We start from the raw sequence: 24,974 nt of genomic DNA, 5'->3' as shown, positions 1-24,974 counted from the left end.
ACTGCACAACAGTGAAAGCATTCTGGGCAGTTTAAAAAAAATTACAAAACATGGTATTAAAAAAGCTTCAACACACAAAATTTAAAAACAAATTTAAAGCAGCTAAAAAACAGCTACAATAAGATACCAGGATCTGATTAATCAACCGATATCAAAATCCCATCAAATGATGTCAAATGCCTGGGAGTCAAGGACGGCCTTAACTTGGCGTCGCTAAGGTAGCAATTTTGCCCCCAGGCGGACCTCTGTGGGAAGATCATTCCATCATTCCACAGTCAGGGGACTACCACTGAAAAGGCCCTCTCCCTTGTTGCCATTCTCTGAACTTTCCTCAGAGGAGGGCCTCAGATGTCAATTACAGTGTACAGGTAGGTTCAGGCCAGGAGAGGCGCTCCATCAGGTGCTGCGATCGCAAGCCATCTAGACCTTTACAGGTCAAAACCAGCACCTTGAATAGGACTCAGAAATGTACAGGGAGCCAGTGCAAGGGGGCCAGAATTGGTGCCCCTACACTGGCTGACCTCCTGGTCCCTGCCATCATTCTGGCCACCACATTTTGCACAAGCTACAGCTTCCAAACAATCTTCAAAGGCAGCCTCACAAAGCATATTGCAGTACTCTAACTTGCAGGTTACCAGAGCATGGACTACTGAAGCCAGGAGGTCCAGATAGGGGCATAGCTGGGCCACCAGCTGAAGCTGGCAGAAGGCGCTCCACGCCACTGAGGCCACCTGAGAACCGGCAGAGCCCCCAAGCGACAAACCTGCTCCTCCAGAAGCTCAGAAGAACCACCCACCAACAGCATCCCGCCTGGACTGAGCTTAGTTTATTAGCCCTCATCCAGTCTATTTCCACAGCAAGGCACTGATTCAGCACATCCACAGCTTCGCCTGATGAGGATAAAAAGGAGAAACACAGCTGGGTCTCATCAACATCCAAACCTCCGGATGACCCCACTCAGCAGTTTCATGTAGATGTTAAACAGCATGAGGGACAAAACCGGCCCCTGCAGACCCCCATGGTAGAGAATCCACAGGGCTCCACAATATCCCCCAAGCACCACCTTCTGGAGCCACCCATCCAAGCAGGAGCGGAACCAGTGCAATGCTGTCCCTGCCCACTCCCAGATCAGACAATCGCCACAGAGGGATACCAGGGTCGACGGTATCGAAAGCCACTGAGAGATCAAGGAGACTCAACAGGGTCACACTCCCTCATCTCTCTCCCAGCAGAGGTCATCATACAGGGCAACCAAGGCTGTTTCTGTCCCCAAACCTGGCCTGAACCCTGACTGAAATGGACCTAGATAATCAGTCTCATCCAAGGGTGTCTGGAGCTGGCTGGCAACCACCCTCTCAAGGACCTTGCCCAGGAAAGTTGTTAAGGCATTCCAGGTCCAGGGAGGATTTCTTCAGGCGTTGTCTCAGCACAGCAGCCCCTGACCACTCCCTCTTCCAAGGAGGCATTAATCACCTCCCTGGCCCAGCTGTCTGTTCCTCCCTGCTGGTTTCTATAAGCCAAGAGGGGCAAGGATCCAATACGGAAGTGGTTGCACGAACCTGTCCAAGCACCTTGTCGACATCCTTGCGCTGCACCAACTGAAACTCATCCAAGAAAAACTGGCAAAGACTGTGCTCTGCATACCTCACCTGATTTACCTGCTATCACACTGGAATCTAAGTCTTAGCGGATGCAAGAGATTTTATTTTGGAAGTGCCTTGAAAACGTATCACAGTGGGCCTCTGAGGGATCCACAGTGTCCTTTGGGCCAGCATGTAATAAGTCCTGGACAACCCTGAGAAGCTCCACTGGGAGGAACACAGAGGACTCAGTAGAGGCAGAGAGGTAGTGTTTCTTTGCCACCCTCGCTGCCCCTGAATATATTTGACCACAGTCACCCCAGCGCTCAACTGCATCCGTCAGAGGAGTTTTCCTCTGTCTGCCCTCCAGCCGCCTCCTATTGGCACATTGTCTGCCTCTGTTGCAGGACCTCCCCTGCATCTGCTCAGCCCCCAAAGCACCAGCAACAGCTGGAGTCATTGGAGTCAACCAGGGACCTCCCCCTTGTCTTCACACGGGCTGCCACATTCTGATGTGCAGGGCCTCACTGTGGTGCTCAAAGCGTGCTCACCTTCACCTTCCATTTACATCGCACCACCGGTGCAGAGAGCGCTCGCGCAGAAGGGCAGGGCTGACCTTCCTGAGGTGCTGGAAGCCCCTCTCTCCTGCACTGGCACGAGCATAAGTGGAGAGCCAGGCCCATCGGGGCTGCTGCTCCAAGCAGTCTTTAGCAGCACCCCAAGCCATGGGGGGAAGATCCCGTCAACCCCAGTGACTCCACTGCGGGGGGTGGGGGAGACTCGGGACGGGAGGGTCCCCTGCCCCAGCCTCACCTCGCTCACAGCCAGCCCTCTGGCCCACCAGCCCTGCACCTAGGGATGCACGAAAGTGACTTACCTTTCGCGGATTATGTTGATGGGGGGGGGAGGCGTTCTGTCCCTCCCCCCGGAATCCTGGCCGGGGGGGGGAGGCGCTCCGTTCCTCCCACCCAGAATCCTCGAACGGCCGGCTGTGCTCCGCGGCAGCTCCGTGGAGCAGCCAGCCAGGCCCAGCCCGGCCAGGCCCGTCCGCAGCCGGATTTCCAGCCATGGAGGGCTCTGGGTAAAAAAAAACAACAACGCGTACGTAAATGGCGGTGGCTACAGCCGCCGCCATTTGCATTCCTTCTTTTTACCGTCTTAATTTACGTAAATATTTACGTAGACTATGACGGCGAAAATCAAGGGGAACGCAAATAGTGTAGCGGGCACCATTTGCGTCCCCTTTTGATTCCCTGTTTTAGCCTTCGTAAAGATTTACGTAGCATAAAACGGTGAATGAAATGAAAATGAAATGAAATGACAGTCAGGAATGAAAAACTTCCTGACTGTCAGAGCAATACGACAATGGAACCAATTACCTGGGGAGGTGGTGGGCTCTCCCACACTGGAGGCCTTCAAGACGAGGCTGGACAGCCATTTGTCAGGGATGCTCTGACTTGGATTCCTGCGTTGAGCAGGGGGTTGGACTCGATGGCCTTGTAGGCCCCTTCCAACCCTACTATTCTATGATTCTATGAAATTTGGAACTCTCAGCAGTCGCCACAAGACTGGAAAAGGTCAGTTTACATTCCAGTTCTAAAGAAGGGCAATGCCAAAGAGTGTTCAAACTACCGCACAATTGCACTCATTTCACATGCCAGCAAGGTGATGCTCAAAATCCTACAAGCTAGGCTACAGCAGTGTGCGAACCGAGAACTACCGGAAGTACAAGCTGGGTTTCGAAGAGGCAGAGGAACTAGAGATCAAATCGCCAACTTTCGCTGGATCATGGAGAAAGCGAGAGAATTCCAGAAAAACGTCTATTTCTGCTTCATTGACTACACTAAAGCCTTTGATTGTGTGGATCACAACAAACTCTGGCAAATTCTGAAAGAGATGGAGGTACCAGACCACCTTACCTGTCTCCTGAGAAACCTGTATGAGGGTCAAGCAGCAACAGTAAGAACCAGACATGGAACAACTGATTGGTTCCAAATTGGGAAAGGAGTACGACAAGGCTGCATATTGTCGCCCTGCTTATTTAACTTATATGCAGAGTACATCATGAGAAACGCCGGATTGGATGAATCACAGGTCGGAATTAAGATTGCCGGGAGAATTATCAACAACCTCCGATATGCAGACGATACCACCCTAATGGCAGCAAGCGAAGAGGACCTCAAGAGCCTCTTGTTGAGGGTGAAAGAGGAGAGTGCAAAAGCTGGTTTGAAACTCAACATTAAAAAAACGAAGATCATGGCATCTGGCCCCATCACTTCCTGGCATATGGAAGGGAAAGAAATGGAAGCAGTGACAGATTTTATTTTCTTGGGCTCCAAGATCAACGCAGACGGTGACTGTACCATGAAATTAAAAGACGCTTGCTCCTTGGGAGGAAAGCTATGGCAAACCTAGACAGCATAGTAAGAAGCAGAGACATCACCTTGCTGACAAAGGTTCGTATCATCAAAGCTATGGTTTTCCCAGTAGTAACGTATGGCTGTGAGAGCTGGACTATAAGGAAGGCTGAGCACCAAAGAATCGAACTGTGGTGCTGGAGAAGACCCTTACGAGTCCCCTGGACTGCAAGGAGGTCAAATCAGTCCATCCTAAAGGAAATCAACCCTGACTGCTCATTGGAAGGACAGATACTGAAGCTGAAGCTCAAATATTTTGGCCACCAAATGCGAAGAGAAAACGCCCTGGAAAAGACCCTGATGCTGGGAAAGACTGAAGGCAAAAGGAGAAGGGGACGGCAGAGGATGAGATGGCTACATAGCATCACTGATGCAATGAATATGAACTTGAGCACACTCCGGGAGAGAGCGCAGGACAGGAAGGCCTGGCGTGCTATGGTCCATGGGGTCACGAAGAGTCGGACACGACTTAACGACTGAACAACAACAAACACACTCTATGTGGGGCTGCCTCTGAAGATTGTTTGGAAGCTTCAGCTGCCCACAAAGCTGCGGCCAGACTGCCGCTCTGCCCCACCGCCCTCGGAGGCGCATCTGCTGGGGGCGTGATGAGGGCCATCTCGACCGCTGTTCCAAGGCTCTGGAACTCACGGCAAAGGAAACCAGGGCAGCGCCACCTTTATTGTCCTTCCATCAGCAGGCCAAGACATTTTCATTGAGGCTTTAGGGCTCTTAATGCAGCTTTGTTTGCTGAATGATATTTTGACCGATCCCAAGCATCAGGACTGGGGGGGGACTGGTGCTTTTTAACTTGCTCATAAATGATCTGGGTAAGGGTGAGGTGTCCAGCTTTGCTGGAAACACCAAATTATTTAGGCTGGTTAAAACAAAAAAAGGGGGGCAGTGAAGCTCTCCAAAATGTTCTCCCCAAAGTGGGGGAACAGGCATTAAAACAGCTGATGCAGTTCCATGGCAAGTAAGCGGAAAGTGTTGCACACTGGGGCAAAAACCCTAACTTGACTTCTGTGCCGATGGGCTCTGTGTTGGTGGCGACTGACCAGGGAAAGGGATCTTGGGACTGTGGTGGGCAGCTCGATATAAACATCAACCCAGTGTGTGGTTGCTCTGGAAAAGGAAAATTCCATGCTGGGGATCATTAGGAGGGGAATCAAAATAAAGCTGCCAATATCATAATGCCTTTATACCAGGGTTGGGTAACTTCCTTTGAGTCAAGGGCCACTTTTGACACCAGGCAATTAGTCAGGGGCTGCACATCCGGGGGGGGGGGGGGGACGACATCAAAAAGGAGAAGCCTTGACAGGTCTACTCTGATGTAAGCAGAACTGAATCAGTTTGTAGAAGTTGGTGATGTGTTAACAATTGATGGAGAGAAAGTGGAACCACTCCGCTCCTGTCTGGCTCTGTCTTCTCCCAGAAGGGGAGTTGTATTTGAGCTGGGAAAACTAGGGCATGATATAAAGCGGGACTTACAACCCAGGGTCAGTAAAGAGATAGTTAGAGAACACTCAGCTACATCAAGCAAGTTCAGATCTCCAGGGTAGAATAAACTGTAACCGAGGGTGCTGAAGGAGCCTGTGGACATTACTTCAGAAAAGGGCGGATATGGGAAACAGACCAAACAGCCTGCTGTTCTCAACAGGCAAAATTTTATAACAGTTTATTAAGCTGCTTGTGAACATCTAGAAAAGTATGAATTGATAACTAGTCGCCAGGATGGGTTTATCAAAAATAGCACACCAAACCAATCTCACCCCCTTTTAAGAGTGTTACTAATTTGGCAGATTATAGGAATACTGTAGACACAGAGGATCTTGATCTGAGCCAATCAACTGAGAACATCTCCCAGGACATCCTTGTTGACAAATAGTTAAAATGTGGGCAGGACAATACTACTGTTAGGTGGATCCACAGCTGGTTGAGCCACCATATCCAGTGCATGCTCATTAATGGCCTGTGTCAAACGGGGGGGGGGGGGGGAGTGGCACGCCCTAGGGCTCTGCCCTAGACCCTGTGCTTGTCAACATTCTAAGAAATGACTCAGGCATACAAGTAGATGGGATGCGTATCAAATCTGCAGATGGCCTGCAGCGGGGGGAGGCAGCCAGTACCAAAGGTGACAGAATCAAGATTCAAAATGATCTGCTGCTGCTGTACCTGCTGCCACCACCAACACCAGTGCTTCCCTGTGGACTTCTGCCCAGCACACCGCCAGTTCCTGCAGGACCAGGCCCCCAGGTACAGAGCCAGCTGTGCTGACTACCTCCACCTGTCCCTTCTTGGAAGGACTACATAAGCTGGCTGGCTGAGGTGGCCTGGGAGAGCTGGGATGTATTTTGTTGATTTTTAATGGTTGATGGGGGGGGGGGGTTGTGTTTGTAGGAGTGGGTAGCCTGCCTGAGAGGCGGGAGCGAGGGGGCATGTGTCCACCTGATGGAGGCAGTGGGGGGAACGTTGGGGGCCAGAACATACTGAGGCTGGGTGGCAGGCACTGGCGGAGCGCTAGGGGAAGCCATGCCAGGTAAGGGGAACAGGGCAGAGATGTACAATGACTGTCCCCTGCTCTGGGCCTGTCCAGAGCCAAAGGATGGCTGGGGAGGTGTGATGCCACCTTCTGGCCTTCGTTTGCTGCTCTGCAATGCCAGGTCTGTTACTCAGGAAACATCCCTCATCCATGACATGATCCGGGATGAGGGTGTGGACCTGGCATGTATTACGGAGACCGGGCTGGCTGAGGCCGCTGCTCTAGCTCTGGCGGCCATGGGCCCAGCCGGGTTTTCGTATGCACAGCAGCCGAGGGCTGGGGATCGGCGAGGGGGAGTGGCTGTTATGTACGGGGAGTCCTTGGTCCTCACCAGACCCTCTCCGGGAGACCAAGGTTGCCGAGTGCATGTACTGGAGGCTGGGCCAGAAGGGCAGTCTAGGGATTCTGCTCGTGTACCGTCCACCCCGTGGCACAACTGACTCCCTGGCCGAGGTGCTTGAGGTGGTCTATGATGTGCGTGTGCAGTCCCCTAACTTACTGGTGTTGGGGGACTTCAACGTACATTCAGAGGCTGTTCTCATGGGGGCACCTAGGAACTTCATGGAGACCATGGCTTCCTGGGAGCTGCACCATATTCTAACTGGGCCCACCCATGTAGCTGCTCATGCGCTAGACCTTGTGTTTGTTTCTGGAGACGCGGGGAGTGATCTGGAAGTCGGGGGTGTATCCACCACCCCCTTGTCATGGTCAGATCACTATCTGGTGACGTTGGACTTCTCGGTTCCACAACCCCTCCGCAGGGGTGGAGGACCCATTAAAGTGGTCTGCCCCAGGCGTCTTATGGATCCAAATGGATTCCTGAATACGCTTGGGGATTCTCTGGAGCACGCCAACGGCCACTCGGTCGAGACCCTGGTGGCTCCGAAATGCCCTCTCCCCCTGAACAGGGCTCAGACTGCGCCATGGGTCAATCCGTGGTTACAAGCTCTGAAACAGGAGGTGAGATGGCGAGAGCGCCGGTGGCAGAAGTCTCGCTCCGAGGACAATCGGACACGGGCCAGAGCTGTATCTTCAGCCTATCACGTGGCGGTGAAGGCAGCATAAAAGGAATACTATGCTGCCTCTATTGCATCCGCAGAGTGCTGTCCCAGGAGGATGTTCCAAGTGGTCCGGAACCTGGTCAGTCCGGTTGCTCTGGAACCGCTGGAGCATTCTAAGGCCTCCCATGAGGCCTTGGCAAGGCACTTTGCGGATAAAATTGATCAGATCAGGAGTGTTATTCCGTGCGCCGTGGATACAGTTAGTGAGCGAGAGGTGGCCTGTGGCAAACCGTTTTGTGGGATCGGTTCCAGCTTCTTCCTTTTGACAAAGTGGACAAGGTACTTTAATCTGTAAAGCTGACCATCTTGGCTCATTATGGGCTGCAGAGAGACTGGGTGAGGGGATCAGGGCGGTGGTGAACGCCTCCCTTGAGGAGGGAGTGATGCCATCAGCTCTCAAGGAGGCAGTGATAAGACTGCTCTTAAAGAAGCCCTCCTCGGATCCCCAAGTTCTGAACAACTTTCGCCCAGTCTCAAATCTGCCATTTTGGGGCAAGGTGATTGAGTGGTTGGTGGCGATGCAGTTGAAGACACACTTGGAAGAAGCCGATTATCTAGATCCATTTCAGTCAGGCTTCAGGCCTGGGCATGGGACAGAAACGGCCTTGGTTGCCTTGGTGGATGATATGAGGAGGGCTCTGGATAGGGGTGAATGCTCCTTCCTTGTTCTCCTTGACCTCTCAGTGGCTTTTGATACCGTTGGCCACGGTATCCTCCTGGACCGCCTGGAGGGTTTGGGCATTGGAGACACTGTATTACGGTGGTTCCAGTCCTTCCTCTCCAGCAGGTACCAGAGGGTAGCACTGGGAGAGGAGGCGTTGGACCCGTGGCCGCTCACTTGTGGGATGCCACAGGGTTCCATCCTCTCCCCGATGCTATTTAACATCTATGATGATAGGCCCCAGCGGCTATCATCAGGAGGCCTATCATCCGGAGGTTTGGGGTGTGGTGTCATCAATACGTGGATGACACGCAGCTCTACCTCTCATTCAACCCTTCACCAGGGTTAGCCACAGAATCCCTGTCCAAATGTCTGGAGACGGTGAGTGACTGGATGGGGAGGAATAAGCTGAAGCTGAACCCTGACAAGACCGAGGTACTTTTGGTGGGAGACAAGAGGAAGCTGGGGGATGTTGACCTGGTGTTGAATGGGGTACAGCTACCCTTGAAAGACCAGGTCCGCAGCCTGGGGGTCATTTTGGACTCCCAGCTGTCCATGGAGGCTCAGGTGTCAGCTGTGAGCCGGACAGCGCTGTATCAACTCCATCTGATATGGCGGCTGTGCCCCTTCCTTCCCGACCATCTGCTCCCATCGGTAGTACATGCCCTGGTCTCCTCTCGTTTAGACTACTGTAATGCGCTCTATGTGGGGTTACCCTTGAAGACGGTTCGGAAGCTGCAGCTGGTACAGAACGCGGCGGCTCGCCTGATTAAAGGCAGCTGCTGGCAAGATCACATCACTCCAGTGCTGAAGGAGTTGCACTGGTTTCCAGTTGTTTTCCAGGCCAAATTCAAGGTGTTGGTTTTGGCCTTTAAAACCCTATATGGTTCCAGCCCAGCCTATCTTAAGGAGCACCTCCAGCAACACCAGACAGGCCGCTTAACAAGATCAGCCTTGGATGGCCCTCTCTCTGTCCCATCAGCCAGGACAGCTAGACTGGTGGGGATGAGGGAGAGGGCCTTCTCTGTGGTGGCCCCCACTCTGTGGAACTCCCTCCCTAGGGAACTCTGCCATGCCCCCTCTTTAATGAGCTTCCACCGCACATTAAAAACATGGTTGTTAAAGCAGGCATTTGGGGTGGGTTAGGGTATTTTTAGAAATATGGTGTTTTTATTGTAGAATTTTATTGTTTTAAACTGTTCTATTATATATTTTGTACATCGCCCAGAGTGGCTGGGTGACCAGCCAGATGGGCGATTAATAAATTTAATAAATAAATAAATAAATAAATAAAGCCCTGCATTTAGGTACAAAGAATCAAAGGCACAAGTGTGGGATACAGGAGACCTGTCTGGGCAGTAGTATGCGTGAAAGGGGTCTAGACGCCTCAGTGGATCATAAGCTGGACATGAGCCAGCAGTATGAGGTGGCTGCCAAAAAGCTTAACCCAATCTTGGGCTACATGAAAAGAAGCATCGTGTCCAGAGCTCAACATGGGATTCGCTTCCACAAGACCAAGTGATGGCCACCAACTGAGACAGTCTGAATGGGGGTTAGACAAATGCATGGAGAACAGGGCTACCAACAGCGGGCGATCACAATGGCTACATATTGCCTCCCACAGTATCAGAAACAGCATGCAGTTCAATACCCATTGCTGGGGAGCATGAGCGGGAGGGTGCTGTTGCACGCAGGTCCTGTTTGTGGACTGCCCTGGGCCATCTGGTTGGCTCCTGTGCGAACAGAATGCTGGACGGGACAGGCTCCTGGCCTGATCCAGCTTCAGGGCTCTTCTGATGTTTGTAAGCTACAGTCAAGGGGAGAAGCCCCAAGGGCTACCATGGCCCCACAGAGCAGGCGAGGGGCAAGAAGCTCATTTGGCCAACCCACCCTGGACAGCAGCTTTTAAGGGCACATGGCTCTTGCCTGGACACAAGCCTTTTTGCCTGGGCCACACAGGAGACCTGAGGAAAAGGTCTCCCCTCAGGTGAGTCAGCAGCCCTTCCAGCCCATCACCCTCCACCCAAATCCAATACTCACATGCCGCCAATAGTGACCGTGGCGCAGGTACGCTCCGAGAAGGCGGGCGCAGTATCTGTCGCACTGCTGGCCGGCCGGATGTAGTCCACTGTGACGTTCACCTGAAAGGCAGGGCACACAGGTAGGCGGACGGCCACAGAAGACAGCACTACCGAGAGGAGAACAATGCGTCTCCCACTAGCAACACTCTCTGGAGAAGAGCTATGCTCCCCACAAAACAGATATGTGAGGACCACTCAGCAATTCTTATTCTTACCCAGATGAAGCCATACACCCATCTCCAGTGCAAGACCGTCCAAAGCACTTCTGCTAAGAGTGAAGGGGCAGCTCTAGACTGCAGGGACCAGACCCACCGGAAAAGGCAGGTGCCCAGGTCGCAGAAAGGGAGACACCGCCCCCCCCCCCAAACTGGCATTAGGTACCTTGATTGGGTCATCACATAAACTAGAGGATCAACTTTTAAACAAAGCAAGCAAGGAAATATTGAAGTGTGTCTTATAAGAGAAAATAAGAAAGGGTCCAAGACGCGTGAGGTTAGTTTGCTGAAGTTCGCAGGAAGTTTGCTAGAAAAAACTCTTCACAGCTTTAGCACCTACCCTAACGCGAAAGAGCAGGGCGGGGGGGCAGCAGAAGCTTCCGAGCCAAGAGCACTGCTGGACAGTGGACCATCTGCCTGTCTGCCCTTCCTGAGCCCGAAGGAACTACAGATGCCGACGGCAGGCTCATCTCATGCCTGGCAAATCCTGCCTCTGTGCCGGGGAGGAGCCCTGTAAGCAGGATGCCTAGCACAGGCAGGAGCTCCGGGCCAAGAGCTTGTCTGGCCCCGGGGGCGGTACAAGCTATTCTCCCTTCAGTGGATGTTTTCATGCCTGTTGCTGGCAAGAGAAATGCTGCTGCAAAGCTAAGAGGAGATCTGCCAGCATGAGGCCACTCAGAAAGCACACGGTTGCCCCAGCAGCCTTCCGGGTTTCACAAGACATTCCGAGGCTCACGCAGAGAAGCTGGGCTCCTGCCCACAGCCAGGGAAAGCGGCAGTGCCACTGCAGGCAAGCAGAGCTGCAGCGACCCCGGAGAGCAGCCATGCGTGCCACGGGAGGAGGCCACCTGGCCTGGGAACACCTAATGCTAGAGCTGGGCTTGAGGTGGCCAAATGTGCACTTTAGGGGGCGCTGTGCTGCCTGTGGAAAGGGCCCGAGCACAGCTCTTGGGGCAGAGGCCCCTGCGAAGGCAGGCAGGACTGGCGGCCCTGGGCAGAAGTGCTCCTTTCAGGAGGGAAGGTGCACCGGTGCTGCGGGTGCGGCTTGGCTCAAGGCCAAGCCTGGCAGGCTGTGGCATGCAGTGAGCAAGAGGGCGCTCAGTGTTCCTTTGCTCAAGGCGCTGAGCGCACACCCTGAGCCACTCTCCCCAGAGGCCACTGCTTTGTCTAGCCCCAGGGCTCCAGCCCCACACGCTCCCTTCCCTGTTGGCAGATCCCGAGCACCGTGAGCATTTGCACTGCCATTCAGAGGTGACAGTGTACTCTGGGGTAGGCAACCTGGTGCCCTCCAAACATTCTGGACCAAAACTTCCATCAGACCCAGCCAGCAAAAACTGCTGCTGCGCAGAGGAGGCGGAGGAGGATCCCTTGGTGTCTGGTGTTTAAGCAGCTGCCATCAGAACTGGAACTTGCTCACAGCAGCCCGAGTGACGAAATGCCTACAAGGCCCTGTGGCCCATAGATGAGATTCAACTCGGCAGCCCAGGGCACCAAAGGCCAGCCGTCTCACTTTTCATTTCAGCCATTTGCCACTTTCCAAAACTTCTTGGGAGAAAAAAGTCATCTCCAGGAGATCATGGAAGCTCGGAGCAGTTACTCAGCACACTCCAGCCACCATTTTGATGTCCCGATCAGAGAGATCCGAATGAGGAGGGAAGCAGTGTAGGGCACTGCCCCTTCATCTGCACATCTGCATGGGAAGTGGTTTTCCTAAGCCATATGGGAGAAAGTGAAGAGCTTAAAAAAGGGTAAAAAGAAGTTCCTGTGGATTAAGACAAGGGGAGATCCTGCAAACGTGCCCCGTAACTCCACGAGCCCTGCAGCACTTCGGGCCAGCGGTGCAGCGGTGCTGAAGTCTTGAGAAGCCACGTTCCATTGCCCTCCTTAGCTGCCTCTCTGTGTAGATCCACATCCCTTCTCAATTCATTCGATTTCAAATATCTGCATCCTGCCTTTTGCTACAAACTACAATATAAATTAAGACGAATACAAGAGCCCCCCTCAAACAACCAAGACACGCTAAATTCCCAATCACAGAATCATAGAATCCATCCATTTAAAGGTCACTAAATGCCCAAGTAAACAAACTGCCTAAGTGTCAAAACATCCGAAGGCCAACAGAGTAGGTGCAAGTTGAATAGGTGCCGGGGTTCCGTCCTGCTGATGAGGGGCTGCCGCCCAAGGGGCCTTGTGCCTGGCCATGCAGCCCCCCTCCAAAGGGCTTCAGTGGGGAGCAGGTGGGGGTCCTTCAGCTACCAGGTCCCAGATGACTCTGGGATGCCCAGGGCAAAGCCACAGCTGTCCTGTGCTCATTCCTGCTCATACTAGTGAGCAGACTCATGGTTAGATTCCAGACCAAGGAAAGTCTTCCAAGCAGGCCCATCCCAACACTTGGCCATCACTGATACCGTGGCCTGCTGATGCTTTCCCGAGAAGGACCGCTGCTGGCATGCCAGCCATTGCTGGTTCAAGTCCCTTCAGGCCACAGATAACATGTGGGGATCCCCCTGCATGGCTGCTCGGTCCAAAAGCGGCCCCCGAGCCTGGGGACTTGGGTCTTCGGGTGTTCAAGAACTGAGGCGCCAGGGAGCAGGTTCTGCATCGAATTGCCAGGAGTTAGGGGAAGCTCCAGGAGAGGAGCTTTGCAGAAGCAGCTCACCCTCCACCATGCACACCCCCTCCCCCGCAGCAATCTCTTTTGCACCTCGTCCTTCAGTTCCTGCCTCTGCTCAGCATGCTTTCCCCCACAGCTGATGGAGTCAAAGGCAGCCAGAGACAGACAGGCTTCAAGATCATCCATGCTACAAGAGCGTCTTTAAAATCCTTTCAAACTGACTGCGCTTTTACAAGCCTTGCTTTTAAACGAGCATAAAAATGCAAAGAGGTGAGACTGACTCAAAAACTCCTGCCGGCAGATCACTCACTCGCACGACGCAGCTAATCATGCCCCACGAGCAACGGAAAAGGGGCCTCTGCCAGGAAAAAGCCAATTAAGGGTAGGGGTCAAAGTGATTCCTTGTGGTGAGACTACCGTCATGACGAGCATGCGGGGGGAACAGGCAGCCGTGGTTCCAAAAGGGGGGACTGGAAACCGAAACGGCTGCGGGGGCCTTCGCGGTGTCCGTCCGGCTCAGCAGCAAGGACAGGCCTGGGCAGGGGACGCCTTGGCCACAGCCTGAAAGCGTCGGCAGAGAAGGGGAAATGGGCCCCACCTGGGGGCTCGGAAAAGGTTTCCCTGTCTACTCACCTCCCTGGGCCTGGAAACAGCAGGAACCTAGACGGGATCCCCACTGAGGACGCATTCCAAGAGTAACAGTCCAGAGAGCCACACGTCAGCAACCGCGGATTTAGACCACACAGTGGAGGCGCGCCCCCTCCCACTCACCCCACCCCACCCACACGGACGACGTGGGACTGACATGCTGCACCTCCCGGCAGGAGCCCAGTTTGCACAATCCTCCTCCCTCCCCTGCACGTACCCATACACTTCTGAGGTGGGGAGGCCACACAGGCACCCCCATCCTGCCGATATAACTTGCAGGAGGCGCATGACCTTCTGCCCCATGATGCGTCTCAATAATCAGACAACCACAGGCCATGTAGGACAGGACGGTTTTATCATTTACCTATTTAAAATGCTTCTACCCCACCTTTCAATTAGTTATTTCCCAAGGCAGTTTAGAAAAAATCTCAAGGCAACAATAAAACCCAATCACAAAAATTGCGAAAGAAAACTGCAAGACACAAGAAAGCAGCCATAAAAGAAGCGAAAAGCATCTGCAGCAATCTAAAGGGCCCTGGGCAAACAAGTATGTCTTCTCCAGGCACTGGAAACTCAGTCCACAAACCACCTTCTGAAGCAGGGGCACCTGCCGCATGGCGGCCTGACCCCCAGCTGCCACCCACCTGACCTCCAGAGGCCAGGGCAGCTGGAGAAAGGCCTTTCCAGGTGGTGTCAATGGGGAAACGGGCAGGTTTCTGGAGAACAGAGAAGTATTATCCCCAGGGGAGGAACTGGGCCCAGCATGCGGAGCCCCCCGGGGCAGATGGATAGCGCCCCGCCTGCAGCCCTTCATGGGAAGGAAGTGCCCAGCTCTCTGCGGAGCCTCCAGGGGGCACTGAGCAGGAACAGCCGGAAGCGGAGGGTCCCTGCTGCAGAACCCTGAGGCCCTGCGAGGAGCTGCAGGCAGAGGCAGAGGACAGGAGAGGTGCCCCGCTCCTGGGGAAGGGAGGAGCAGAAAGGTGCGTGGCACCAGTGTCAGGGGAAGAGAAGGGTGCAGCTGGGGGGCAGGCACAAGAGCCGTGCGCAGGGGAGCGCCTCCCAGGGAGGTGAACTTGCGGGCCCACGGAGAGCACTCCAGGGCTCCACAGGGCACCCAAGCGGCCCCCATGGTCAGCGCCCCAGCCGCCCCATGCAGGCAGGAACTCCAGCCTGCCACACACATCCGGGGCAGGCAAAGGGCCGGCGCCGCCCACAAGCATCTCCTCTGCCCCCTTCCCGGAGAGAGGGGCCAGGGCTGCGACTTCTACAGAAGGGAAACGGAGGAGCCAGGGCAGCATGCGGATGGCTCTGCGGGACCTGGCGCGGGATCCCAGCCCCCCGCCTGCCCTGCAGTGCTCACGCCGCAGCTGCTCCTCCTCCGAGAGAGGCCAAGGCAAGGCAGGGGCTGCTTCCGAGGGAGCTGGGGAGGTGGACCTGCCTGCCGGCCCAGGCCAGGGCTCCCTCCCACCCGCCCTCTCAGGGACACAGGAAGGGAGGAGCAAGCAGAACCCGGCTGAGGGCAGGCCGGCTGCTGGCAGAAAGGCCACACAAGCAGAGGGCCGGGCGGCTGCCGCCTGCTCCAGTGGGCGCCTGACTTTGGCAGGGAGAGGACAGCCCACGCCGGAAGGCCGCCAGACAGAACTGCCTTCAAGCCACAAGCAGAGAGCGGCAAGTGCATGGAGCCGGGGGAGCCCGGCATACGCAATAGGGTTGGGCCAACCTCCACGTCTGCGTGCCTCCTTCCTTTCCATATGACAAGGCCCGTGATCCAGTGCAAGGCATTTCACATTCACTAGAGAAGAGCACTGTGAACAGTGAAGGTCGGCCCAATCTGCACGAAGCGGTCTGCAGCCTGCACGCAGGCTGAAAAACACAAGCAGCAATGCCTTCCTGGAAAGATCAGGCTGAGACGCCCTTCATCCAGCGTTCCTGGTAAGAATACCCACACCCGGCAGGTACTCGAGGCGCTCCACCGCCAGGCCTGGGCCACTGACACACTCACGGGTGGATCCCAGCCTCCCGTCTCCCTGCTGCCCCCACATAATCTGCCTGGGCAGTGGGGAAAGGGCAGTGCTGTCCCCAACAGGCTGCTATCCTCTCACATTTCTCTGCAAAGGCAATGGAATCCTGACTCTAATGGAAGGAATTGAACATTGTCCAGGGGACAGCCATGTTCTCCAGAAGTCCACTATATTCACCACCAAGGAGAGAAGGTCCAGCCAGGACAAGCAGGACTCTCCCTCTTCCTGCTTCTCGTAGTGTGCGGCTCCCTGCCCACACCTCCTCCATGCCCAGGGTGAATGGGCACAGCCTCATCATGCAGCCCCTGGTCTAGCGCAGTCTGGCCAGCACAGCCCAAGCCATTCATTCCAGCTCCGACTCACTTTCCATCGATGGCCACGAAGGCCTGTCACCTCCACTACCCAGAGGCCTTTCCTGCTATCAGCCATCTGATCTTGTGACATGTAGAGAGAATGCTTCTAGTAGAGACCCTAGAAATGTAAATATTGCACATCCACCCTTGAGAATCAACAGCTGGATCAGCTTGAAATGGTGTCATCCTGCCCTCCTACTAGTTGTGACATCTGCTCTGGTCCTGGGCCAGGCCTTTGGATGCCTCCTAAGTTGAGTCTCTAACAAGCAGACGCTTTGGCCCATCAGCATCCATCAGTGGGATTAGAATGACAGATCAGAAGCGCCTACTTGTTAACCAAGAGTTCTGGCCTCTGTCTCCACAGCTTCCTGCATTTCACGGCAAGCCTACTGTAGCTTGCCAATGCCACTATAAGTTGTTTACAGACGCTTTCTCTTCTTGTTTTTGTTACACTTTTTTCTGCCCATCTATATCTGTTTGTTTATTAAACTATTTTGCTTGGAAGCTCATTTGCTAACTTACCTGGGTTTTCTACTCCATCCCATGTTTCCCAAGACTTAAACTGCTTCTTGTAACACATTTCAGAAGATGTTCTCAAGGGTTTTAAGAATGGTCCTAGGGCACCAAAGAACAGACCAAAGCCTCTTTCCTCAGAGCAACTACTTCCGTTTAACCCCTGGCTGTCTGAAAGGTGCCTGGTGACAGACACACAGGAAGAGAGGAAAGGGACGCTTCTGTTTTCTGATATTTTCTGGAGAGCATCCCAAGACCTCCCACTGGATGACAGGCAGGGTCCAATCAAAAAAATCCTCTCCATCGGGAGGGGCTACCCAACCTTCCCAGAGCAGACGGAAAAGCCAGCAGCTCCACCCACTCCGTCTTCAAAAGGAACCATGAACATTAGAACTAAGTGCCCCGGAAGAAGAGGACACCAACTCAGCTCCAACTAATGCAACGAAACAACGATAGCGAGGGAAGAGGATTGAACCAGGTTACAGGGAAATCACCCACCACCCCCACACGCACACACGTACAGCGGTGGCAGAAGCCTGTAAGGAATACAGTGGGTGAACTGGCTACCAGGGCGGGCAGAATGCCCTCCAGGACACACAGAGGGCAGGAGCTCATGGCAAGACACCTCCCTTTCTCCTGCATCTCCTGAAAGGCATCCCAAGGCCTCTGGGATGTGCCAAAGCAGAACTACCCCCAAGAGGGATCCAGGTGTACTGTTCACTGGACGGGAACCCTCGGCAATACCTGTCCACACAAGTGGCACCTGTGAGGGGAAGGCGTCAATCCTACGGCGTCCGGCAGAGGCGCACAGAGAAGCCGGAGTGGCTGCTCTGCGTATTCCCCCACAGAGGCATCACCCCTGAATGCCCCACCGTGGCTCCCCCCGGAATCTGCCGTAATTCCAGGGGGAGGGGCCTTTCCAGCGACTGGGAAGCTGAGGCAACGCGTGCCTTCAGTCATCTGGAAACGGTAGAAGAGGGAACCTTCCTGCTCAAAGAACAACTCTGGTAAGACACCAACAAGCCCTCGGTTTTCCGGACAGAAGCCACCCCACTCGGGCAAAAACAAAGGGCTCTCCACACGTCTAACTTGTGCCAAGCCTGTTCCTGGGGACAAACAGGCTTGGGACAAAAAGGAGGGGGAGCCTCTCCTGCTGCTGCTGCTGGTGAAATGCCAAGCGGACCTTGGGGACGGAACCCGGCTCTGCCCCTGAACTGCGGGCTCCACCAAGAACCAAGGGGGTCTGAGGAGCTTCGCATCAAAAGCGCTGGTGGGGTTTCTTAGGTGACCAGCCCTCTACACTTAGGAAGGGAGAGCCCACCAAAGCAATGGCTCTGTGGCACAGGGTGGCTGTGGAAAGCTGGTCTCATGCCTGGAGCAGGCTGCGAGCACAGGAAGTGGGAAGCAGCCTGGCCCAAAGCCCGGCCCTTGCTCCATCTAGCAGTGCGGCATGACTCTCCGCCGATGGGCAGCTTGGAGCTCTTTCCCAGCCCTGCTGGGGACCCTCTGCTCTGCCACTGAGCTCCAGCCCTGCCCCGGTCCCACCCCAGGGGTCCTGCCTTCCAGCTCCTGGCACTTCTGCCACTCAGCTGCACTTTGGACATAAGATGCCTTTCCCAGCACACACACAAAATAGTCGGGTAGTCACGCGGGAGAGGGGGCAAATCCTCCAATCCCAGAGCAAAGCAGAGTACATTCCTGGAAGAGTACGCATTTCAAAAGAAAAGAGCCCGTACAGGTTGCAGCACCGTTAGTAGGTCACGTCCCAGTTAGTACTCCCAGCTCCACTACTTGGCTAGTCTAGGAAAAATGCCATTTAATTTGGGCAAAATTGTAACAGAAGCGTTTGAAAGTGTGTTCCACTCAGAAACGACAGCTGATCAACATATCCAAATCTGCCAAAATCAAAGCATGGGAACACCCTCAAACGTGTTTTTGTTGTTGTTGTTGTTCAGTCGTTCAGTCGTGTCCGACTCTTCGTGACCCCATGGACCATAGCACGCCAGGCCTTCCTGTCCTGCGCTCTCTCCCGGAGCGTGCTCAAGTTCATATTCATTGCATCCGTGATGCTATCTAGCCATCTCATCCTCTGCCGTCCCCTTCTCCTTTTGCCTTCAGTCTTTCCCAGCATCAGGGTCTTTTCCAGGGAGTTTTCTCTTCGCATTAGGTGGCCAAAATATTGGAGCTTCAGCTTCAGGATCTGTCCTTCCAATGAGCACTCAGGGTTGATTTCCTTTAGGATAGACTGATTTGACCTCCTTGCAGTCCAGGGGACTCGTAAGAGTCTTCTCCAGCACCACAGTTCGAAAGCATCAATTCTTCGGCGCTCAGCCTTCCTGATACTCCAGCTCTCACAGCCATACATTACTACTGGGAAAACCATAGCTTTGATTAGACGGACCTTTGTCGGCAAGGTGATGTCTCTGCTTCTTACTATGCTGTCTAGGTTGGCCATAGCTTTCCTCCCAAGGAGCAAGCGTCTTTTAATTTCATGGCTACAGTCACCGTCTGCGGTGATCTTGGAGCCCAAGAAAGTAAAATCTGTCACTGCTTCCATTTCTTCCCCTTCTATATGCCAGGAAGTGATAGGGCCAGATGCCATGATCTTCGTTTTTTTAATGTTGAGTTTCAAACCAGCTTTTGCACTCTCCTCTTTCACCCTCAACAAGAGGCTCTTGAGATCCTCTCCGCTTTCTGCCATTAGGGTGGTATCATCTGCATATCGGAGGTTGTTGATAATTCTCCCGGCAATCTTAATTCCGACCTCTGATTCATCCAACCCGGCATTTCTCATGATGTACTCTGCATATAAGTTAAATAAGCAGGGTGACAATATGCAGCCTTGTCGTACTCCTTTCCCAATTTTGAACCAATCGGTTGTTCCATGTCTGGTTCCTACTGTTGCTTCTTGACCCTCGTACAGGTTTCTCAGGAGACAGGTAAGGTAGTCTGGTACTCCCATCCCTTTAAGAATTTGCCAGAGTTTGTTGTGATCCACACAATCAAAGGCTTTAGCGTAGTCAATGAAGCAGAAATAGATGTTTTTCTGGAATTCTCTTGCTTTCTCCATGATGCAGCGAATGTTTGCGATTTGATCTCTAGTTCCTCTGCCTCTTCGAAACCCAGCTTGTACTTCCGGTAGTTCTCGGTTCGCATACTGCTGAAGCCTAGCTTGTAGGATTTTGAGCATCACCTTGCTGGCATGTGAAATGAGCGCAACTGTGAGGTAGTTTGAACACTCTTTGGCATTGCCCTTCTTTGGAATTGGAATGTAAACTGACCTTTTCCAGTCTTGTGGCCACTGTTGAGTGTTCCAGATTTGTTGGCATATTGAGTGCAGCACTTTAACAGCATCATCTTTTAGGATTTTAAATAGCTCGGCTGGAATACTGTCATCTCCGCTAGCTTTGTTGTTACTAATGCTTCCTAAGGCCCACTTGACTTCACTCTCCAGGATGTCCGGCTCAAGTTCAGTGACCGCACTATCATGGCTATCAGGGACATTCAGATCTTTCCTGTATAGTTCTTCTGTGTATTCTTGCCACCTCTTCTTAATCTCATCTGCTTCTGTTAGGTCCCTGCCTTCTTTGTCCTTTATCATGCCTGTCTTTGCACAAAATGTTCCCTTGAGATCTCCAATTTTCTTGAAGAGATCTCTAGTCTTTCCCATTCTGTTGTTTTCCTCGATTTCTTTGCATTGTTCATTTAAGAAGGCCTTCTTGTCTCTCCTTGCTATTCTCTGGAACTCTGCATTCAGTTGGATATATCTTCCCCTTTCTCCCTTGCTTTTCGCTTCCCTTCTTTCCTCAGCTACTTGTAAAGCCTCATCAGACAGCCACTTGGCTTTCTTGCATTTCTTTTTCTTTGGGATGGATTGAGTTGCTGCCTCCTGAACAATGTTACGGACGTCCGTCCATAGTTCCTCAGGCACTCTGTCTATCAGATCTAATCCCTGAAATCTATTCCTCACCTCCACTGTATATTCATCAGGGATATGATTTAGGTCATCCCTGAATGGTTTAGTGGTTTTCCCTACGTTCTTCAATTTAAGCCGAAATTTTTCAAGAAGCAGCTCATGATCTGAGCCACAGTCAGCTCCAGGTCTTGTTTTTACTGACTGTATGGAGCTTCTCCATCTTTGGCTGCAAAGGACATAATCAATCTGATTTCGATATTGACCACCTGGTGATGTCCATGTGTAGAGTCGCCTCTTGTGCTGTTGGAAAAGAGTGTTTGCTATGATCAGCATGTTCTCTTGGCAAAACTCTATTAGCTTTTGTCCTGCTTCATTTTGTACACCAAGGCCATGCCTGCCTGTTATCCCGGTGATTTCTTGACTTCCTACTTTAGCATTCCAATCCCCTATGATGAAGAGGACATCTTTTTTTGGTGTTAATTCTAGAAGGTGTTGTAGGTCTTCATAGAACCGATCAACCTCAGCTTCTTCGGCATCAGTGGTTGGGGCATAGACTTGAATTACTGTGATGCTGAATGGTTTGCCTTGGATTTGTACTGAGATCATTCTATCATTTTTAAGATTGTACCCCAGTACTGCTTTTCCCACCCTTTTGTTGACTATGAGTGCTACTCCATTTCTTCTAAGGGATTCTTGCCCACAATAGTAGATATGATGGTCACCTGAATTAAATTCGCCCATGCCTGTCCATTTTAGTTCGCTGATTCCCAAGATGTCGACGTTCAATCTTGCCATCTCATGTTTGACCACCTCCAGCTTACCTTGATTCATTGATCTGACATTCCAGGTTCCTAAACAATATTGTTCTTTACAGCATCGGATTTTCTTTTCACCGCCAGACACATCCACAGCTGAGTGTCCTTTCGGGTTTGGCCCAGCCGCTTCACTCTTTCTGGCGCTACTTGGAAATACCCTCTGCTCTTCCCCAGTAGCATATTGGACACCTTCCGACCTGAGGGGCTCATCTTCTGGCGTCATCTCTTTTAGCCTTGTGATACGTTCCATGGGGTTTTCTTGGCAAGAATACTGGAGTGGGTTGCCATTTCCTTCTCCAGTGGACCACATTTTGTCAGAACTCTCCGCCATGACCTGTCCGTCTTGGGTGGCCCTGCACGGCATAGCTTATGGCTTCACTGAGTTACGCAAGCCCCTTCGCCACAACAAGGCAGTGATCCATGAAGGGGCAAACGTGTTTTACCAGCCCCTGAATGACTTGTGAAAATGATCAGGCGTAGCTGCAACATTGCACTGTGGGTGAAAACAAAACGGCCTTGTTCAAACACTTTTGGTAACTGCGAAGTCACCGGATGTGACGATGGTTTGACTGTGGGGTATAAAGACAATGATGGTGATAACACGTTCACTGGAACTGCTTTGCCTGGAAGAACTTCCATTATTTGACTTAGTTGGATTTGTTTATTATTAGCTACCAGTGAACAGACCTGGCTTCGCACAGGTGGGAAGAGCAAAGCCCTCCAGCAAACAGATGCAGCGGTCAGTGGGACACTTCGTGTCTGCCCTGCCTGAGTAAAGCCAGGCCTGCCGGCACCCCTAGGCAGAGCCCCTGCACTGGTTCGCCCCTTTAGCTGCCAAGGAAGGGGTCTGTTCTTTCCATTGCCCTGGGGGATGGGCTGCCCAAGGGGGGAGGAAAAAGACATGTAACTCTCTCTCTCAGCGTACTGATCTCCCATGGCTTCAAACTGTATCACCTGCAAAACTATATGCTGCTTAGGGAAGTTTGCTACCAAGTGACTGAAGATGTAACTGCAGGCATCAAACATATGGACATATTTGACTTAATTAAAATTAATGAATGCATTAAAAAAAATCAAACAACACTGCACAACCCTGGGATCTCCTTAGTATGCATGCTAAGTTTCAGGTGTCTAGGTTTCACAGTCTTGGCACTAGGGTGTTGATAGATAGACACAAATCCTCTCTTATTATTACAGAGAATGTGGTTATTGTGTATAATAAATGCAGTACCATGTTCCTGGGCCTGCATATTTCTTACAGCTTTACTATTAATTACTAGACACTGGGACATTACAGAATTGAAAAATAAAGTTTAAGGAGAATTTGCACTTACCTGCAGATTAGCACACAGCCGCCATTTTGAAATGCAAATTTGAGGGTGTTCCTATGCTTCGATTTTAGCAAATTTTGGATATGTTAATCAGCTATCATTTCCGAGTGGGAAACACTTTCAAATGCTTCTGTTACAATTTTGCCCACATTCAGTGTTTTTTCCCCATCTCTTTCCGAGACAGGACTCTGAACCTGCCCAGATGGCAAATCTTCAGGGCCTCTTTAACTTACATTACTGGTGATGGACAAGAATACCCCCACACACACCATCCCCAATCTCAATTCAGAATAGGCTCAGCTAAAATGAATTATTCCCCTGCTCCCCAAAAAAGACCTCAGAAAATAAATATTATTTCTTCCACGCCTCTGCTAAAGTTTGGGTCTCCTCAGACTCAGAGCCCAAGAATGTCACTGAACTGGACCATGGCCCTCTTGGTAGGTAAAAGGTTCCAATGGCAACAAATTCCAGCTTCCGGTTCTTTTGTTGTTAATGAATCCAGGTAAATTTGGAAATAACAGCTAATAACAGTAGGCAGAACATTCCAAAGGGAGATTTAAACCAACAATTAAACACAGTCAATTGCTGATAACACAAACAGAAACACAGGACAAGCAAATAGGCGCCCAGATTAACAAGGGTCAACAGTAAGTCTTAACCCACCCTGGTAAAGAAGAAAAAGCAACCCATACTGGATCCAGCACAAGCTCAGTACAGACATCGTATGTCCATTTCTTCCTTTCCATCAGTAGCTGCTGCTCATGCCGGCAGCATCCCTCCTGCCAGTCAGTAGGAAATGCCTCTCCCACCATGCCCCCACCCCTCTCGCGTCCTAGCATCATCCCCACCACCCCAAATCCACCTTCTGCCTTCTAATCATCACCCAGAGATGCTCACTTCACCACGAGCCTGAAGCACCTCTGCCCTTGCCCACCTAGCCCTTCGCCCCTCCAGCAGGTCTTCTGGAAGCCCCCTTCAAGGGCCACTTCTGTCACCATGCCTCTCCTCCCGCCAGAGGCATCGTCTCAAGTGTTCCGGACAGCACACACTGTGCAACTGCTGTGCAGTCATCAGCAGCAGCTCCAGTAGTGACCATGCTTGCCATGCTACTGGGCATGCCCTAGCAACAAAAATCCCCAGAGAGTCCTGCTTGCCTGCAATTGTCTGGAGGTAACAGACTGTCTCTAGAGCCCCCAAAGTCTGCATACAGCGATTCTGAATCGAAAGGTAACACACACCTTGGCCCCCCACCCAGACCCATGTTCCCCAGCAGCTCAAAACGTGCTAAGGAACACAGCCTTGACTTTACTTATTATTTGCAATATGCTTTTCTGTCCACAGACAAGCAACACAAAATAATATAGGTTTAAACACGACATATAAAACATTAACAACCGATCACCATAAAAACAGAGGGTTTCAGACAGTAGTAGATAAAGCAAAACCCACAGCTTGCCACCTGTGACCTTAAAAACCAGCCAAGGGTGCCCTCTGACTGTCCCCGAGGAACAGCAGCCTATATGAGGAACAAGGGTGAAGTGGAATCCACACAGCTCAGGGGATAGTATGGGAAGGATTTCACCACTGCCACCCCACCAAGAGACACGGAGACAGTATACTCTCATTATTAAGTTACGGGCACAGCTGCACCTCATCTTCCCAACTGTCAGCAAGTTGTCAGAAAACTGCCTGTCAGTAAAAACAAAAATGGCGCACGTGCATGTATGCGCGCGCATGCGCACACACAAGGAAGCACGGCAGGAGCAACGAAAGCTCTTCAAGGGAAGTAGCAGTGGCTCTTGGTGTCATTCGGGGTCTTCGCCTGCACCTTCCAGCAGCAGATTCAGAACAATCTACATTTTGGAGATGCTGTCAGCTCTCATGCTGAGGACTCAGTAAGCTGAGCCTTTTTGGCAGGGGGTGGGGGGCTGAAGAAACCGCCCAGAGGGCACATCCAGCCAGAGAGAAAGAAGAAGCACCTTGACAACAATGCCGTGATTACACTGCCGTGATTACTCGAAGCCAATATGGATTTGTCAAAAACAAGTCCTGCCAGATGAATCTGATCTCATTTTTTGATCAAGTCACCTCCCTTGTAGACCATGGGAATGCTGTAGACATCATATACCTCAAATTCAGCAAAGCTTTCGACAAAGTGCCCCATGATCTCCTGATGAGCAAACTAGCTCAAAGTGGGCTAGATGAA

The 24,974-nt window shown here is 52.2% G+C and overlaps 1 protein-coding gene across 3 annotated transcripts in view; it reads right to left on the bottom strand.

Moving 5' to 3' along the window:
* The window catches only part of SND1 (staphylococcal nuclease and tudor domain containing 1), a 355,633-nt gene that overhangs the window by 194,514 nt on the left and 136,145 nt on the right, over positions 1-24,974 (bottom strand). For all 3 annotated transcript variants that reach the window (XM_084808775.1, XM_084808776.1, XM_084808777.1), the window contains one exon: positions 10,302-10,402. In XM_084808775.1, coding sequence (XP_084664901.1) covers positions 10,302-10,402 — 101 coding nt within the window. The remainder of the gene's footprint in view (positions 1-10,301; positions 10,403-24,974) is intronic.

The sequence above is a fragment of the Heloderma suspectum genome, chromosome 7, assembly GCF_057233095.1.
Source record: "Heloderma suspectum isolate Gila_16-S chromosome 7, 16-S_ref, whole genome shotgun sequence".
Taxonomy (NCBI): Eukaryota; Metazoa; Chordata; class Lepidosauria; order Squamata; family Helodermatidae; genus Heloderma; species Heloderma suspectum.
The sequence above is the reverse complement of the archived record's forward strand: the minus strand, read 5'-3'. Positions and strand labels throughout refer to the sequence as shown.